Source organism: Centrocercus urophasianus, unplaced genomic scaffold (genome assembly GCF_019232065.1).
Source record: "Centrocercus urophasianus isolate 14NV4802_14NV808 unplaced genomic scaffold, USGS_Curo_1.0 seq_27, whole genome shotgun sequence".
NCBI classification, from domain to species: domain Eukaryota; kingdom Metazoa; phylum Chordata; class Aves; order Galliformes; family Phasianidae; genus Centrocercus; species Centrocercus urophasianus.
Genome location: NW_024884833.1, coordinates 8,979,053 through 8,998,555, shown reverse-complemented (window position 1 = coordinate 8,998,555; position 19,503 = coordinate 8,979,053). Strand labels below are relative to the sequence as shown.

Here is a 19,503-nt window from a genome sequence, read left to right as displayed (position 1 = left end):
TTCTGATATGAGAACCGTACAGTCATGAACTGGCATGCCATGGGTCTCCTTTGCTCTCTCCTTTTGGGCTAATTAATCTCTAATTAATTAAGAGAAGAATAAAAAAAAGGACACGGAGTCTAAGCTCCAGAAATCATCCTTAAGGAGTTTGTGGGTGCTGTTCAGAGAAACACAGCTAAGGTAGTAAGTATATGGTTTGCATTCTTCTAGTCTACTAACAGATTTTTTTTTTTTTCTAGTCTCTTTAGAAACTCTTTCGTAGTCTTCTTCTTAAGTTTCCTTGAGGCTTACTCTGCAGCTCTCTTCCATTTCCCAATAACTGAGTCATTGTGAGAACAAGTGCGTAAATATTTAGTTGGCATTCTGACTTTTGAAGGTGTTTGGCTGAGAAAAAAGTCCCCAGTTAAGGAGGCATAATAAAATTAATTATTTTGTTTGGCGTGGAGCCCAGATGATGACGCTATGCTCTGTAGGGCAAGCTTGGATTTCTCTGTATTGCCTTGCTAGAACCCTAGGCATTTGTGAGCCTGGCAGAAACAGTATGTGAGGGCAGCTGAGGCCAACGCATCTTACTGGCATAGTGCACTGCACTGGAACTGGCAGGAGAAGGAAGTAGCAGCTTCTATTGGAAGAAGGATGAAAAGCAGAAGCAGTCCTCCTAGCCACAGTGCAAGACTCTTTTCCCACAGACTGTTTTCTTGTAAGAAGGGAAGCAATGAGCAGTGAAAAGGATGGAGGTTGATGCTTGTGGTATACGACAGCGTGCAAAGGAGAGCTGGTGGCTGGATAGGGCCTCACAAATGGCAATCAGAAGGATCTGACTCAGGACCACACTGCAGCCTACTTGGCTTCATTCACTGAAGAGTTGTCAGATGTTTTTGAAAGTCAGTTGGCTTGTTATTTATTCAATATAGCAGTGAAATTTGTCTTATTTGCAGCTGTCGAAAGAAACAACTTAATGAGACTTGCTCAGACCATACCATTTACACCAGTCCAGCTCTTCGGTGAGTACCAATTTCCTGGTTATGTTTTCTTATTATAGGAATGTTCCATGCATTATTTTGAAAAGACTGAATTTGAGACGTCGCCTTGAATTAATTTCAGTATTTCTTCTTTTCTGAAAGAGGTGAACTAAGATAGAATTGCATTCATTTAGTAATTTACAGACTTTTCATGCTTGTCTGGTCCAACTCCCTGGATGACCAATTCCGATCAGCTTGCTGAGGGTCTGTCCATTTGTCTTTTGAATATAAACAGAGCTTCCATAGACTCTCTGGACAACTTGTTTCAGTGTTTTACTGCTTCACTGTAGCGCTTTTAAAAAATTATTTCATGGAGTATCTCTAGGTGCAGCTTGTGTCTGTTGACATTCATGTGATTACTGTGAACCTCATAGAGGAGTCTAACTTCATTTTCTCTATAACTTCTCGTTAGGTAGATGAAGATAGAAATGAGATTCCCCTAATGTTTATAAATGCATTCTCACTACTACACCACCTTATCTCAATATATATGTCAGGACATCTGGTCAAAAAGACAAGAAAAACAGGCATTTGTTGGAAGGACGCTGTTCTAAGGGAAAAATGATATGTACTGTAACTAAAGAGTGGAAGAGAAGGATATATAAGATTGTTTGATAGAGTTTCAAAGTTAGTGTACTGTATTAGTTTACAGCAGCAGCAGGTCTGCCTCTAGACATGATCTAGGTATGTTTTCTTCAATGAGTAGAATATTTTCTCTCACAGCAACTAATTGCTGATACTTGCAGCATCATAGGATTTCTTGGGACCAGACTGCTACAGATAATTAATACAGCTATGAGCATATTGAACATTCTAATCTTTGAGACTCCCAGCAGGCACCTTTCAAGGTATTAAATTGTCAAAAGATAATAAAATGAAGAATTAATATAAGTTTAAGAAAGAAATGTGCATAGTTACAGTACCCTTATTCAAGTGTCTTTCTTATGTGCAATACACTGACTTTTCCATTGCTTAATTTTAAATCAAAACATTTGCACTGGGGCATTCAGTAGCATCTGCATCAATGCTGACTGATGAAAATATGCTCAGGGGCAGGAATGAAATATTTCTCTCTGAATTCAGTTTGTCCTCTGTTATGTCATTATTTGCTATTTGTAGATAGTTACTTCATCCTACTTAGCAGTTAAGATCTGTTTGTAATGAATTCACATGGCAAGTAGAGTGAATTGAGTCCACTTTTGTGTTAATTTACACAAAAGAAACAGAAGTGAATAGAAACAGAAGTGTGTCTTGCTTGCATCATAAGAGATGAACGCTCTAACAACTAACAGAGCTGCTCCAAAAGTAATGTCTCCTATTTTATTACATTGGCCCACAATGTCAGAGGCAATGTTAGTGGTGTGGCTGAAGAGGTGGAATCTTCCCACCAGTGTTCTGTTACATGTTGATGCCATGTGACAGATGGCAGCAGAGGGGCAGTCTGTTGGAACAGCATGTGACATGGATGTGCATATGAAACAAAGGTGTGTCCTCAAATTCCTCCATGCAGAAAAAGTAGCACTTATTGATGATCATTGATATTACAGAGCATTTAGGGAAGCTAAATGGTGGATGTGAGCACAATGAGACAGTGGGCAGTGCATTTCAGCAGTGCCAGCAGTGATTTGAAAGACAACATTGCAACACTAGGCCCTCTACCAATTTGAAGACAATCGAGGTCATCGCCTATTTTGGCTGGACTGTCCTACCATACTCTCTGTATAGTCTGGATCTGACATATTCTGATTTCCATCTGTTCTGGCCAGTTAAAGATGCTTGCATGGACAGTGTTGCATGGACAATGTTCTAGCAACAACATTGTCACCACCTGTGAAAAAGTGGGCCACCTTCACTGGAGCAAATTTTTACAGGCATGGCATGCAGGCTCTTGTTCAGTACTAGCAAAAATGCATAGCTAGTAGTAGAGATTATGCTGAAAAATAGTGTTTTGTTACTGAGAATTTCCTCTATGAAATAGTGTTATTGTGCTCTTTGTATCTGTTGTAGTTTTCTTGAAAATAAGGAGGAGACATGACGTGACCCTGTGTGTGTAGGGATATCGCAGATTTATTCTGTTTTGATTTATTCTGAAATGATGTTAATAACAAGAGCAGAACTGAAATTTAACGCAATACAAAAAACATGGGAACTTCTAGGAAAAAAAATAAATCTTAATTTAAAATGCCAGAATTATAGACTTCCTTTCTACTTGCTTTAGCTTATTCTTCTAGGATTCTTTTCTCTGAGGAAGGACCATTTCCTTTTCAATCTAATTTTCCTGGTTTATCATGGCCAATTCACTATTCATTACTTATACAAAACTCAGTTCTCTTCCTCCAAAGGTGACAATCTCTAGTCCTTTACTGTTGTAGTCATTAACTATTACAAGCAGTGTTTGTGTGTTTGTTTTGTCTAATGTTTGTTTTGTTAAGCCCAGTTTAAAGGAAAATATTATGAGTATTGCTTGGGACTTGATTAGCTTAAAAAAGGTTTAACTAAAAATCCCATTTCCACATGGTGCATAAACACAGGGAGCCATGCTTAAAGTTTGTGTTGAAGAAGATAACTGTTCAAAAATACATATCTTTTATGCTTGACTATTTTTAAGTACTTAAAAATTGTGACAAAATGGGGTGTTCTATAACCATTTTTATAGACCAGGCTATCACTGAGCTTTGTTTCTATGAAAGAATGCATGAAATCTTAAATTCATCTGTGGAGCTTTGACACACTTGGGCCATTTATGTAATCACAAAAGATCTGTAGTAATAGATAATATAATCTTAGATAGGGCAAGTTTTCACACAAATGGCTTGCAAAGGTATGTAAAGTAGTGTGTTATTTTAAGATACTGAATGAAAATGCAGTTCTACTGACAAAACTAAGTTTTTCTACTGACAAAACTTTCTTTCACTGAAGCTGGAGAGGAAGTGACTGTGTATCGACTAGAAGAAAGTTCACCTATGGACCTTAGTAAAAGCACGTCTTCTTGGTCCCAGCGTGGCATGGCTGCAATGATCCAAGTCTTGTCACAAGAGGAGATGGATGGGGGTCTGCGGAGGGCCATGAAGGTCATTTGTACTTGGTCTGAGAATGATGTGCTAAAGTTGGGACAAGTATTTATTGTGAAGTCTTTTTTGCCAGAGGTGGTTCAGACTTGGCAAAAGATCTTTCATGATGGTACAGTGTTACATCTCTGCCTGAGGGTGAGTACAGACCTGAATGGACACTGGTATAGTCTGACATGTCTTAAATGTTCTACTCCTTATAGTGAATGTCTAGTATGGTTGATGAGTGCTTTGATGTTACCTTCTGGAAAGGAAAATGGTTTTGAGGAAGATGCATCTCCCACTTTTAAGCAATATTCAACTCGCTGGTTCTTGTTTGTTTGTTTTTCAATCAGTGCTGCCTTTTTTTCATGATACCAAATTAAAGTGCTTAACAACATGCTTTTCTTCAGGAGATCCAACAGCAAAGGGCTGCCCAAAAGTTAATCTATACCTTCAATCAAATGAAGCCTCATACTATTCCCTATACTCCAAGGTAAAATCACTGTCTTTAAGGATTAAGTGTCAAAGGTGTTTTTTTTTCAGCTATGTCCCAGGTCTAACATAGGCTCTTTTTCCATAGTAGATTGAAATAGCTGCTGCTTTAAATAGTATATATGTCTTAAATACTTAATTAAGAGAAATAAATACATCAATATGTAAAAATAAATTAGGGTAGAAAATAATAGGGATAATAGTGAGTTAAAGAAGGGGGTGTTACTGAAAGTAATTTAAGCCACGACAATGAGCATGCCAAGAAACATCAGGCCTTCAGCTCATAAGAGTTCGGCAAAGCAAAAGATCTTTCCCCAGAAGAGCTTTGTCATATTTTTAGGATAGAAAGGCAAGTCTGACCTAGAAAGTGCTAAGAGACACTGTTTCTAACCTGTATTGGAGTTTTTACCTTCTAATTAACTTTTTCTCCACATTTTGATTGATCGTTTCTAGAGTTGCTTCTTTTTAAATCTTTACTTTTGAAATGATACAGCCCCTTATTAAAACAGACTCTCCCTTATCTTGTTGGGTACAGATTTGCCAGCAGGTTAGCAGAGAAAGGGGTGCCCTATTTAAGGCCAATGTAGGGGAAAAAAAAAGCAAGCTGAACTGAGCTGTTTTGGATTTTCTCTGGTAGCAGTTCTTTGACCAGTGAACATCTGCATAATAGCGCATAGCCAACTAGTCTATGCTTAACGTGCAGCACATGATGTCTGTTCATGAAGGTGAAATGAGGAGATAAAATAATGAATGCAGCACAACAGTCCTCAGTTCCAGTGCATTTTTACTCTGTCTTTCAGAGATGCTACTTCTGTGGTCTTTTTCTTTCTTGAAAGAAGTGGTACGGACAGGTGTGGCACTTCCTGTTTTCAGCATAGAAGTTACTTCAGTGGGTACAATGACATGAGTTTTAATAGGTGATTCTGAGTGATTTATTTCCAAGAAGCCTTGTTTACTTCTCTCCTTCCACTGTAGTGGAACCTACAACTTCCAGGGCAGGAGCGAGGTAGAGTTTCCATGTCATCACTGTATACAGAAGTTTGATTATTTCTGTATACAGAAAATGGGAGATTGGAGACAAATGACAGAGTTCCTGACTGCTCTTTGATGTGACCATTCTGTAGCGTTATCTCTAATATGTATAATGGTTTGAGTAAATTGTCATCTCTACCCAATAATTTGTCTAAAAGTAATTTGCCAAAAAAAAACCACACTACCTTTAAAACTTTTTAAAAGGTAAGGCAGGTATCACTGTACTTTACCTGTATAGTTAGATGTGATGGCAAAACAAGCTTCTTCATGATGCTGCTCCTTAGACAAGAATTACCTTTCATGCAGTTAACATAAGAAAAATTCATAAAGCTTATTGCAGTTGTCTGGAGTTAAATCAGATGTTGTGGTTCAATCCAGCAGGCTGCTGAGCACTGCATAGCTGTTTGCTTGCTCCCCCTTATTGAGATGGAAGAGAGAATCAGAAAAAAAACCTCACTGGTTAAGATAAAGACAGTTTAATAGGACAGAAAAGGAAGGGAAAATAATGATAGAAGATAAATGAAATATTGTGTGTTGTGCAATGCAGTTGTTCACCACCTGCTGGCCAGTGCCTGGGCAGCCTCCCGAGTCAGTTCCCCTAGTTTTATTGTTCAACATGATGCCATGTGGTACAAGATATCCCCTTTGCTAGTTTGGGTTTTTCTTCTCCCAGAATTTTGTACATCTCCAGCTTCTTGATAGCAGAGCAGCAAGAAAAGTGGGAAAGTCCTTAATTTTGCTCAGTACTACTCTACAACAGCTAAAATGTTCTCATTCTGAATCCAAAACACAGACAGCAGAACACCTGCTATTTGGTAGAAAACTAGTTCCATCTCAGTCAAAACCAGGACATTGGATTGTGTTACTGGGACATCAGATTAAGTTGTTTATCTATAAACCATATCTTCTGATGAAATACATTGTTTTGTTATATACCAAACTGAGAAAGCTGTTGTGCTGTCTAAGGTTTGGTACCTCTTGCTGCTGAAAATAATCCACCTATTGAAGACATGTTCTCCTTTTGGCATATTTGCTTGGCATTATGCTTTATGGTGACTGTGGAGGTGTTCCTTACCCTTACATACTCCTTTATATTCACAGGTTCCTGGAAGTTTTTCTCATTTACTGCCATTCTGCAAACCAGTGGCTGACCATTGAGAAGTACATGACTGGTGAATTTCGGAAATACAATAACAACAACGGAGATGAGATTACACCTAGCAGCTTGCTTGAAGAGCTGATGCTGGCCTTTTCTCACTGGACCTATGTGTATACTCATGGGGAGCTCCTCGTCCTGGATATGCAAGGTGACTGCTAGCACGGGATTACTAGCTTTAACCCACGTGAAAAACAATTATCTCAAAAGAGAATTTAATGCTGAGAAAGAAGCCAAACTCTTTTTTTCTGCTACCTGGAAAAGCTCATGTAGCCTCTGGATATCTATTGTGAGGTCCCATTAACTGAGCATTAACAGAAATACTCTGGATTAATGTAGGTGTTATATGTAGGTGTTATAGGACAATACTTTGGTTTCAAGTACATCTAAGATGAATGGGGAAACAGCAGGTATTTAAAGTGTATGGGAACATTTCAGCTAGCTCCAGAAAAACACTTCACAGTTCAGATATTTTTATTTTTATTAAGCAATATAAATAATACAGAGATTCAAGTATACTCATGTATATATACATACATAATGTGTGTATATCTGTCTGGAGAGTTTGAACTGCTGTCTGTGTATTTTCATTTTTCCTTTTAATAAATCTGTAACCAGTTTAGATAAGCTGTAAACCTGAGTACTATTCACAAAGTCTGGTGGCTCCTTCAAAGAGCATTTGATCACTTTACTGTACGTGTATAAGTATGAGCATGGCACATTTTAAAGAGATAAAGCAGTTGTCAATGTTCACAAGATGAACAGCACCCATCAAATGGTATAAACACCATTGTTTGTCATTTCTGTCAAGGGAAATGTGTATGGGTAGACCAAGACTTAGCGTATTTACATTATACAGCATCCAGAAGCTGTGAATTACAAAAAGATATACTTAGTATGCAAAGTAAGCATATAATTCCATCCTTGCCTTCATTTCATTTTAGCATCACATGAAAAAAATATAGAAAGTGTGTCTTCAACCATAGCCTACTAGAATTTGCCTTAGGTTTGCTTGAGTTTATTATACAACTCTTGACAGTTCCAGTCCAACTGTGTTGGCTTAAATGTGGAGAATTTAAACATCTATGTAAATCTCATCAAGACTGGAGAAGCTTCAGTTTCCATCTCAAAGGAGAAAATGGACTAAAATCTGCTCTAGTTTTGGTCTCATGTTTATTTTTTATTTCTCTTATCTGGTGTTTAGAAAGAGTGCAAGGGGTGCTTCCCGTGGTGTTCTGATTAGTTTTAATACTGTCATAAGTTACATAATACAGGCGCCATCTCCACATACATATACACTGCATTGTTGTGTAATTTATGTCAATTCAAATGATTTTCATTGAAGAGTATTGCATTTTGAGGGTATTGCAGTTACAAAATGGTCTTTCTGTAGTCTTTGCTTGTGTTAGTAGCAGAATATAAACTTGTCACCAGTGGCCTTCTGAAATAAAAATTACTGCATATTATATTCTTATAGAATCTCTTCTTTTCCATAAAAGTACAGCAATTTCCTCAGATGTAAGGAAAGAGCTGTTTGGTAAAATGATATTATTACATCATTTTGGGAAAACTACAAAATAGGTATCAGCGGTTAGTTATTATAGTGAAATTACTGAATTCACTTCTGTGGTTGTGCAGAAGGAAAAGGAGTAACAGACCCAAACTTTTACACGTTGTATAACTGAATAATGAGTTGTGGCTTGTTGTGTTTGCTGCCTTGAAGAGAGTCTATATATGGGATTAGATCTACTGATAACAGTAAGATTCATGTTAGTTTAGTGCTCGTACTCTGATTTAAATAAAAGTCTTACTGCTGGTCACATTTTGCTTAGTTATTTCAGCTTTACCATGATGGTCAGCGGTTAGAAGTATTCGCATAAGCCTTCTGTCTACATATAAATAAAGTGCAAAACTGTATGTTTGCCAGTACTTAACATGGCATTCTCTTTTTGGCTCATGATCATTTTAATTGCGACACTTTATGATCTAAAATGAAAAAGGGTAATTACTTTTTTCTTAAGTGTCGTGTTATGAAATCATGATCATCTCCTATGTTAACACTTGATTTTGTTGTAGGTGTTGGAGAAAACCTTACAGATCCATCTGTGATTAAACCTGAAGACAAAAAGTAGGTTTCTCTATGATGAAATTATTGTTCAGTTGAAACATTCTACTGTCAGTCTGTATACTTAGAGGATTTTTATGTTATTTGTGTGATTAAATTATTTATTGCATGGTATTTGGGTAAATGAAGCTGTGATGGCAATGGCAAGGCCTTGGTAGACTCTGGGCTTGGGGGTCTGTAGTATTCCAGTTCCATATATATGCTGTGCAGTGTATGGAAGGTGGGGTAGTCTTCACAGGAACTTTTGGTCAGAGCATGAGAATTGGAGCCTGAAGACCATGTACGTTTTTTAGCAAGTTTATCAGTAACTTAAATATTATAGTGTGGTTTACCCTGCCTAGTGAGGTACTGTTTGTTTGTGTAAATAGGGTCACATGGCTCAAGAATATCTGATCTTTCCAACAGGTCCTAGTATTTATGTATTCTCTACTTTCCAAATCCATATGCTGAGATCATAAATCTTATGTTGGAGGTTACAAAAAAATGTAGTACAGGAGTCTGCCTTTATGCACCAGGTTGCAGAAACTGAGAAATGAGAAAGGGGTTATTTTGGAAGCAGGTTCTTAGTTCTGTAACTATTATTTTGGTTTTGTAAATAGAATTATTTATAAATTACTGTATTAATGTTTGAATGCTAAATTATGGTTGCAGTTGTGCTGTTGATATAGTATTTATTTTGAAGGGAATGTCATAAATAAGATGAGCACCACAGTGATAAAATTTTCATAGAATTGTAGAATTCTGAGTTGAAATGGATCTTAATGATCATCCATTTCCAGTTCCTCTGCCTTTGGCAAAGTTGCCACCCACTAAATCACTAGTGCCCCATCCAGTCTAGCCTTGAATACCTCCAGGGATGGGACACCCACAGCTTCTCTGTTGCAATGCCTCACCACCCTGATGCCTAATATATGCCTACCCTCTTTAGGTTTAAAATCATTAACCTGCATCTTATTAGTACAATACATGATAAAGAGTCCCTCCCTATCTTTTCTGCAGACTGCCTTTAAGCAGTGAAAAATTGCTATAAGATACACCCATCAAGTTTGTCATGATCCCTCTGAATGGCATCTCTTCCCTTCAGTGTGTCAACTGCACTACTCAGCTTAGTAGTCCATCTTGCAGAGGATGCTCTTAATCCCACTGTCCATGTCACTAACAAAGACATTTTTACTGTGTGTAGGTTAAGGGATCATGACAGTAATACAAGGGTAGCTTAGCAGAGAGGTTGTTTATATAGCTGTTCATTACACAGATTTAGCAAACATTTTAAAAGTATTGCTACAGATTTGTAAAGATATGGTTTGCTACTTCTCAAGTGGATTCTTTTGTATCAGTGGAAGCAAATGTAGAACTTAAACTCTAATATTTATTTCTAGAGACTGCAACTGATCATTAGACCGCAATCGGTGATGAAGCATCTCAGCTTATCCTCTTTAAAATGGGGATAATATCTATCTGCATTATCTTGAAGTGTTTTGTTTTGTTTTTTTTTTACAATCCTTCTGGTTTTTTTTCTGTCACAGTTTGTCACAGTTATTAAAATTTGATCACCCATTTTATTTTCAGAGCTTTTTTTCCTATCATTTACAAAACAGTTAAGTCCTAGTTAAAGAGCGAGCATTGATTAATTAGTCAAAACCATCTTGATTTTCTTATGTCTGGGGAATTCTTTGGTACAGCATGTGGTGAAGCTGTATTGTTTGGATTCAGGGATCTGAAGGAATAAAGCAGTGAAATCATAGATCTATTCAGTAAGCAACTAACAAATATTCAGTTTTAGGAAACACTTTCTAAAATAATAATGTAAAAGCACTATCCTTGCTTTAACCTTTATTTGTTCACGTTTCTGTTTCAGAAACATTTCTGTCTCTATCAAGATCTAAATCCTCATTTGTGAATAAGATACTTAATCAAAATCTGTGCACTACCTAAAAAGTTGCTTTGAGTACACATTCTTTTAGATGCTTGAGGGAAAACAGTGGGCATGTGACTGATGATGCTGTTACAGATTTCAGCACTACTTACAGTTACATTATTTATTACTGTTTCTTTAATTCTGTTGTTTTAGTGGCTTATGCCAATATCTTGCAGTAAGTCTTTCATGCATCCTGCATGCTGACTTGAAATGGGCTTTTTAATGGCAAAATGTGATCTCTAGCTCTCTGTTAGTGTGCTGTATCATTTTTGAGTTGTATGCAATACTAAGATAAAAAATAATAGATCAGTTTGGAAGTATGTGTGATACTGCAGAAACTCTGGCAGATCCTGAACTCATGTACACAGTGGTAAATTCAGGGATATTTGACATGAGTTGAATATCTGGCCATGTGCACTGCCTAGAATGTATGAAGTATTAAAATTATGCAGGTGTAATGTTAATGAAAAGATTTCCTTTAAAAACAGAAATATTTCTGGTACAGCAGCAGGTCTGTGACACAGTGCTATCCCTGCAGGCTCCTGTACCACCCAAACATTGGGAAGAATCACATTACAAGTAGTACTCTGTATACTCTTTCAGAGTGTACCACTTATTACCAAGTCTATAATGAAGTTCATCCTCTTAAAGCTTTCACTGACTGGGTGCAGAGTGAAGAGCAGATTCAGAGTTGTGGAAAATAGTTGGCTGAGTTTCAGATTGAAAAGAATCGATGCATTAGGCCTGATGAGGGAGGTGAGGAGGAGAGCTCTGGTGGTCAAAAATCTCATTACAAACATGTGAAAAGGAGGAGTAAGAGGTTCTAGATCTGTTGTTCCCCTGTTTGAAAACTCTGAAGTGTATAGCGATGGGCTGGAGGCTGTAGTATGATTATAGATACAGTATGTTATATATACAGTATGTTATCTGAAGTTACTCATTAGCATGCATTTTGGAGAATGGACTTATTGAATCTTTACCAAGCTTTTAAGGTTCAGCCATACAATTTACAACTGAATTGCTAACAATAGATAAAATATTTACTTGGACTGAACCTCTGCTATAGAAACCTGCACAGGTGAAACAGGTAATGTGAAGCTAATTTTGCAAACATGCTGAGTAGCTGATGTGGATGCTTCTCTGGAAGGGAGCTGCTTGCCATGAAACCTCCCATTACATTCTATCGAATAAGGCCAAATAGATGTGGTATGGTCTACTCCGTGCATCTGTAGCATCTGTTGCTCCTAGTTGAATATGGGATGCAGTGTTTGCATCAACACACACGCTGTTACCTGTCCGGCAGACAAGACCAGTCTAGTATGATGTGGTAGATATTTATGAAGCACATCTATGAAGTAAGGTTATTCACAAAAAGAGGAACTTTTTTTTTTTTTTTTAAAGTCCATTGGCTCCTGTTTATACACTTTTTTGAGATAGTGAAAAGCTGGGTTCAGTATTTTTTGTGAATAACTAGGAGAGTGGCTTTGAGGGGACCCCCAGCACAAGAAAGAGTTTGTCAAGGTACACCAGTATGGCATCCCTTCCTTCTGTCAATTGACTGCACCACTCAGTGTGGTGTCATCTGCAAATGTGCTGACAGTGTACTTGATCCAATCATCTGTGTCATTGGTAAAGAGTCAAAGTTTAAGAGTATTGATCCCAAGATGGGCTACTGAGGGCCACCACTCATTAGTGGCCTCCAGATGGAAATACTGGTATCTACCACAGTTCTCTGTTTACGACCTTCCAACTAATTATTTATGCAAAGAATAGAAATGATAATGTAGCACCATGTCATCTAAAGTGTATACATGACAATTACATAGTATTCTACTTTCTACATGTTTTCTTCTACTAATCTTCAGTAAAAGCTGAATAGACCAGTCCTTCAAATGATCCAGAAGACAGATGATCATCACTATTTGCCAGAAATTATACAGATACTAGTTTTGACTATTCATTGCTCTTTTCCATTATGGAATGGGAATGTCATATTTGGAAACAGGTTTCCTTAGAATATTTTACATTAGTTTGAATCACAGATAGATTTGAGAGAGTTAAAATCTTTTTCTGTAGCTTCTCAAAGCTGTGATTTATTTCAGATATTAAAATGTATTGTTTCTACCATGCATATCATTAAAATAAAGCACTTGAGTTCATAAAGTTTTTTTACAAGTGTTTCTTGTGAGCTGTGCTCTGTGATGTCTGGAATGTCAATTAAATTCTTGAGAATAATAGTGGAACAATGTTAAAATTAATGAACACTGATCTTCCAGACTACATTAAAGATCTGATGTAATTATATGGTACTTCTAAAACGTGTGTCTATAGCTTGCTTCTATTTGTAATTGTGTCAGCTTCATTCAGAATATGCATTGCACTTCCATAAATGTATCCCTTAGTAATGTTGCTGAATTGGCCAGAGTGCAGACACATGGAAATGAGCACAGAAAGAAGCCAATAAATTTTAAAGCCTTGCCTGCCAGCAGTATAGTAAGCCATTATTCAGTGCTGCATATTGATATGACTGGGACTTTCAGTTTTCAGTTCTTAAATAAGGTATAAGTAAGTCTTTGCTGGTTCTAGTTTATTCCCAGGTGCCCAATGTTGAAACAAAACCAAAAACATTTTCTTAGTAAGAATGAACAGTGTAACAGAGTTAGGTTCAGGCATACAATGTCTTAATGTCATTGTGCCCAAATTTTCTCTTTGAGCATTCTGTGCTTTGTGTTTTGGTCTCAGAGCTAGGAAACTGGAGATGTACACTGTTTGTTTGTTTGTTTGTTTGCTTGTAACAAGTGGTTAACTTACCTCTAATTCATTGAATGGAAACTATAAACCTTTCTCTTCTCTACAGTTGCATTATTTTGAGTTTGTTTATTATTCAGTGTTATTCCTTTTAGGTCTGGAAAGATGGTATTTGGACCAGCAAACCTAGGAGAAGATGCAATAAGAAATTTCGTCGCAAAGCATCATTGTAACTCTTGCTGCAAGAGGCTGAAACTTCCTGGTATTCAAAGATTAACTAAAGATTAATTTTTAACCTATGTCTCGCTTTCTAAGTGTGTGGTAGTACAGGCTTAAGTGTGCTGCAACACCAAGTTCAGAAATTCTACAGAGCTGAGAGTTTATAGCTAGCATACTCTCTGCAGGTGAAGGCAAATAAGAGAACAGCGATCTTTTACCTTTCTGTTTTGCCTAGGAACCATTTTAACATTCAGCATGAAAGCTTCTAAAGCTTCTACCCATTGAATTGTTTCCTTTGGTATGCAAATTGATCATTTTTTGGGGGTGATTTCTACAGATAACATCAGCAATAATTTTTAAAACGAAAAATGATCTAAAAATCAGCAAAGCATTAGCCAGGAAAAAATCACTGGATCTTCCCAGATCTTTGAATTGGGTACTCTGCACTGCAGCTCTTCCTGCTTAGCTGGATTGCTAGTTGTTCATGTTAGTTGTGACAGAATGGATTTGTCTTCATTGTGAAGCAGATTTAAAAGTCTCAAAGCCAAAATAGATTGCTACTATGCATGAATTTCCACCTACACATTTTTTTTTCCAGAGAAAGCTTCTTCTTTGTGCCTACACAGAGTAATAATCACTGTTTGATTTGGAAATGAGAAGTGCAGTGTTACTGTTTTGGATTATTTATGTCTGTGGCAGTCAGAGATAATAAAGGGCAAAAGTCAGCTGAACAGACATTGTAAGGGAGACTCATTCATACCACCTCACACCATTATTGGCTCCTCTGTGGCTCTCTTTCTCCTTTCTCTGATTTGCCCTGCTCCAGATTTTCTTCATCTTGGAAGCTGGTAGCAGACTGCTGGCCATCAGTTGTAGGTCTGGATACTCTACCCAGGGTGTATGTATGCTTTTCAAACATTTGCTTGGTTGAGTAACTGAGTTAGTTTTCTTGCCATAGATTTGAGAAGAAATGTCTGCACAATGGAAAGACTCTGTCCAGCCTACAAAAAAGAAATAGAGACAAGTGCCAGAGGAATTGATGATGTAAACGAGACTGTGGAGTATGACACACGGCTGTGAAGCAATGGCTGCAAGCAGAGTTCACTACTGGAAGCTTGAAAACCTGTTCCTTGTCATTGCCGTGGGTCAGCTCAAAAGAACAAAACACAGACATCTGAATGTAGTGTCTGCTCATGTAATGTTCTGCTGAATGCAGTGTTCTGCTCACTTGACAGATGCAGTAGACAAGAAACAGCAAAAAAAAATCTTTTTATTTACTCCCTTCCCATGGCCTTCTGATGGTCTGTTTTTACTACTTGTTAAATTGCCAGGAGCAGGTCACTCATTAGCTTGCTTAGGATAATAACTGGGTTATTGCTTGGGATAAGAAGAGATATTAGGATAATAAGAGATAAGGATATATTTTAAATATAAAAATATTTACAGGGAGAAGTGATTTGATATGATTTATCTAACTGCTCTTCAATAAATAACTGTATACACATGTAAATCACTCATTTTCAGATGTGGAGGCCACTCAAAAACATCCTCACTTTTGCCCTGTGTATAGGAGACTTTCCAAGGCATTGCAGAAATATTGTTTTGTCTTGTTTGTTGACTTTGATCCAGAGACAGACCTAGGAGACACAGGTAACACATTAGTGATTAAACAGTAGTTGTTGATATAACAAGTAGAACATGTAGAATTTCATGGGAGCTTCAATCCTTTTCACATGCCAAAATTAAGACAAACAGTGAAGAGTAAATTTATTGTCCCTAAAACATCATTTATCTTTCCTATTCTATGTTGATAAGTTCAATAGATTCATGATCTTTAGTACAAGCATAAAGAATAACCTTGATTGTGATTTAAATTTTAACAGGATCCACTTTCCTTTATGTTACCTTTGGAGTGTTGTTAAGTCATTAGGTGGCTAATTGCAAAACATTTTAAAAGTCATAAAAAGTAATGTGGTATTACCATTTGGTATTTAGCTTTTTATTGTCAATGCCAGGCTGTACAAAGGATTATTTTCTATCAGTGTGGTATCGGTATGCTTTTACAACATATTGATATGTGTTTCTCTTGACTCAGCAGAAGTTCATAAAGATGAAAATCAGTTATGTGCAGTATGTTTTTTGTAGAATAAGAATTAAAATGAACGCTCAGCACAAATATCTAATACAATGTATGTTGTATTAAGAATCTCTTCTACCATTAAAACATCTTTGTAATTTTGTATTGAGTAGAAATACTTAAAGCAGACATGCACATCAGCAGAAAACTTAATACTTTAATAAGAAACAAAATGATATTTCTGCTACAATGTATAGTAAATTTTAATGTTTAAAAGATCTACTTGTTATTCTTACCATTAATTTCGTATATTTAGAAAGTTTTTATGTACACATAGGAATTAGAAACATGGAATCACAGAATGATTTGAGTTGGAAGGGACTTTAAAGATCATCCAGCTCCCTGCCATGGGCAGGGTTGCCAACTGTTAGAAGAGGTTGTCCAGGACACCTCCTACTAGATTAGGCTGCTCAAAGCCTCATCCATCCTGGCCTTGAACGCTTGCAAGGATGGAGTGTCCACAGCTTCTCTGTTCCAACATCTCACCACCCTTTCAGTAAAGAATTTCTTCCCAATATCTAATCTAAATCTACTCTCTTTCAGTTCAAAGCCTATGCCTTAATTGTTAAACTCCCTCATGAAGAGTGATGCCCTGTCTTTCTCGCAGGGCCTCTTTAAGTACTGAAAGGTTGTTGTAGAGTTTCCCCAGAGGCTCCAGGCTAAATAATCCCAACATTCTCAGTCTTTCTAATGCTGTAGAGGTGCTCCAACCCTCTTATCACCCTCGAGGCTCTCCTCTGGACCCATTTTAACAAGTTCATACCTTTCTTATGCTGAGGTTTCCAGGGTTGAATGTGGCACACCAGGTGGTGTCCTACAAGAGTGGAGTTAAGAGGGAGAATCACTTCCTTCAACCTGCTGGTCATACTGCTTTTGATGCAAACCAGGATATGGATGGCCTTCTGCAGAAGTTATACATTCCCAGTTGTACGTTCCCAGTTTCTGTAATTGATTACGATATTGATTATGACATTGACATGATCAACAGCAGTACATTAAGCTGAGACAGCTGTCTTCAGTTCCTGAGACCACCCTGAAGTGATTCTTCTTGCTTTTTATCTTTTTGTGCAAAAAGCCCCCATCACCTTTCCTATTAGATTTTACTATCCATGTATTTTTTTTTTTTTTTAATCAATTCAGCATATCAGAAAATGTACACGTTTTCACTTCTGTAGAAGAGGCTACCTTTCACAGATGACATTTTGCTGCTTACTAAGGAGGTTGTTTAATTTTGTTTTTAGAGAATGACGATGGATTTTCATCACATTGCTGATACAGTAGTAGTTCTGCTTCAAGTGTCTGTTGTCTTAAAATAGGGCTATAAGGATGTGTATGCTTACATACATACACAGATTCTTTAAAGACTGAACGTTTCCTTAAGGATCTTTGTTAACATTGTCTTACATTTGGCCAAGTTAAGTGACACTTAAAATATCTTGGAGTCGAAGACTGTTTTAAATACTGCCCTAATAGTGCTCTTTTCCCCAGTTGTTGCCATAAATTCTTTATTCAGGGATGCAAAAATTATGAACACTTTTGTATTAAACATAAAAATAAGCTCCATGCACTGGGCTGGGTCTGAGTACCTTAAGTTACTGTTTCAGTTTTGGATACATTCCCTGAATTCATACTTCAGATTTTCTTCTCTTCTGTTGCCTTTCAAAGGGAGTTACTTCTGCATTCAGAGCAATTATTTGTGAGACTAGGCAGAGCACATATCCATGTAGATTCATTTTATTCCTTTTTATTATCCATCCAGATATGTAGAACTTCCCCCTCAAATCAAGGATCTGCTCAAGGTACTCATCTGTTAAAATACAGTTGATACAAACGTATTTGTTATTGTTTTCATTTCTGTGTGAAGTATGATGTGGTGGAATAAGAAAAGGATGCACTTCAAAGTATTGCTTTATATACTTTTGTCAGAACATTAATTATTCCAGGCATGTAAACACTAAACCTAAAAATTCCATTGATTCTGAGGTTAATTAATTTTACCTTGCCATTCTTTTTTCACTTTTTTGAGGGAAGGCTGATTCACATGTCACTGAAATGTAAATTTTGATAATTCAAGTAAAGACCTTTCTTCACCCCAACTTAGTCAGTTCAATAATTATAAGGAAATTATAACACTAATAATAATTTATTTGAGTCCTTGACGTTATTCATACTAGAATTTCTGTACATTCTTTAAAGTCTTCTTTGATTCTAACCACTGGGCTTAGGTTGAAGGCCAGACCTGAAAACATGAGAAAGAACTAGAAACCCTTAGTAGGAAGAGCGATAAGCTGCACAATGAAAGTGTGTATGTGGAATGGAAGATTTTCAGGATAGGGTCTTCCTCTTCTTGCTTAACAGCTAGCATAGATGAGGAAATCTTGCACATTAAACTATAGGGTTTTCTCATTATTAGTTTTAGTATTTGTTTTTACAAAAAGCACATTTAGGATTTTTGTTTAACACTCCTAGTGGGGCTGCCTAGGCCCCATCCAACCTAGCCATGAGTGTCTCCAGGGATGGGGCACCCACAGCTTTTCTGGGCAGTCTGTGACAGCACCTTACTGCCCTCTGAGTTAAGAATTTCTGCCTAAATCTCCCCTCTTGCCCTACCTCTATCATGTATCATGTAAAAAGTCAATCTCTCTCCTAAGCTCTCCTCAAGTTACTGGAAGGCTATAACAAGGTCTCTGATCATCCTCATGGTCTCCTCTGGACCTATTCCAACAGTGAGATCTTAAAGGAAACTTATTCAGGAATTCAATTGAATCAAAGCCAGATGTGTATTTGGCAGCTTCTGCATTGGAAACACAGCTTCAATTTATGAAAAATGTTCAGAAATTGCAAAGCTCATTCTCAGGAAGTTGTTTTTTTTTTTTTCTCCCATTTATTTTATTCACAGTTAATGTATTTGCTGTTCTTTCTCTATTGCTAAGAATAAAGACAGAAGGGATAATATATCTATCTTTCCTAGAAATTGAGTTGTATATGTTGTAGTTTTGTCAGTTTATTTCATACTGTTTCAAAAGAATAAAAAACAAAAAATTTCTGAATGTTTCTATTTTTTGATGGGTGTAAAATGAAATGATGAAATAGTAAGGTGAAAGTTGCATACAGAAAATGGCATAGTTATTTTTATTTTTAATTTTGATGTAATAAATGCATTTTAATTCTTTATCTACTGTATGGTTTCCGGCTGTCCTTTGTTTTGATTGTTGGGCAGCGTTAGTTTCTATATGTTTGCAGCAAAAATATCTGTACTCCCCTCCCATAAGTAATTTATTTTTTACAAAAGCAGAAATTATGTTTTATTTATGCATTAGATCATAATTCTTTAGATGCTTAATAACTTTTGGATTGTTTTGAGTTGAGATGCTTGCTTGATACTTGGAAAACTTGTTAATTGTAAATAAAATCATGTACAGGTTTAGGAAAAAAATATAATTGGCAGGAGAACCTCATTTTTTGTTTCAGATGGAGTTGGAGCTATGATGTGAAAAACCACTGCAGCCACTGATATACACAAAGAGATATGAGTAGATATAAATTAATGGTGATCCATTGACTTAGCTGTCAAATGTGTTCTTTCAGCTACTTTTTATATCTC

The 19,503-nt window shown here is 36.8% G+C and overlaps 1 protein-coding gene across 4 annotated transcripts in view; it reads left to right on the top strand.

Moving 5' to 3' along the window:
• Positions 1 to 19,073, top strand: part of TRPM6 (transient receptor potential cation channel subfamily M member 6) — a 96,419-nt gene extending 77,346 nt beyond the window's left edge. For 3 of the 4 annotated variants that reach the window (XM_042826793.1, XM_042826795.1, XM_042826794.1), the window contains 7 exons: positions 939 to 1,004; positions 3,942 to 4,228; positions 4,483 to 4,565; positions 6,698 to 6,903; positions 8,829 to 8,880; positions 13,699 to 13,805; positions 14,721 to 19,073. In XM_042826793.1, coding sequence (XP_042682727.1) covers positions 939 to 1,004; positions 3,942 to 4,228; positions 4,483 to 4,565; positions 6,698 to 6,903; positions 8,829 to 8,880; positions 13,699 to 13,805; positions 14,721 to 14,842 — 923 coding nt within the window. In that variant the 3' untranslated portion in view covers positions 14,843 to 19,073. Of the gene's footprint in view, positions 1 to 938; positions 1,005 to 3,941; positions 4,229 to 4,482; positions 4,566 to 6,697; positions 6,904 to 8,828; positions 8,881 to 13,698; positions 13,806 to 14,720 lie in introns of those variants that run through there. The other variant, XM_042826796.1, reaches the window with a different exon arrangement.
• Positions 19,074 to 19,503: the final 430 nt, after the last annotated feature.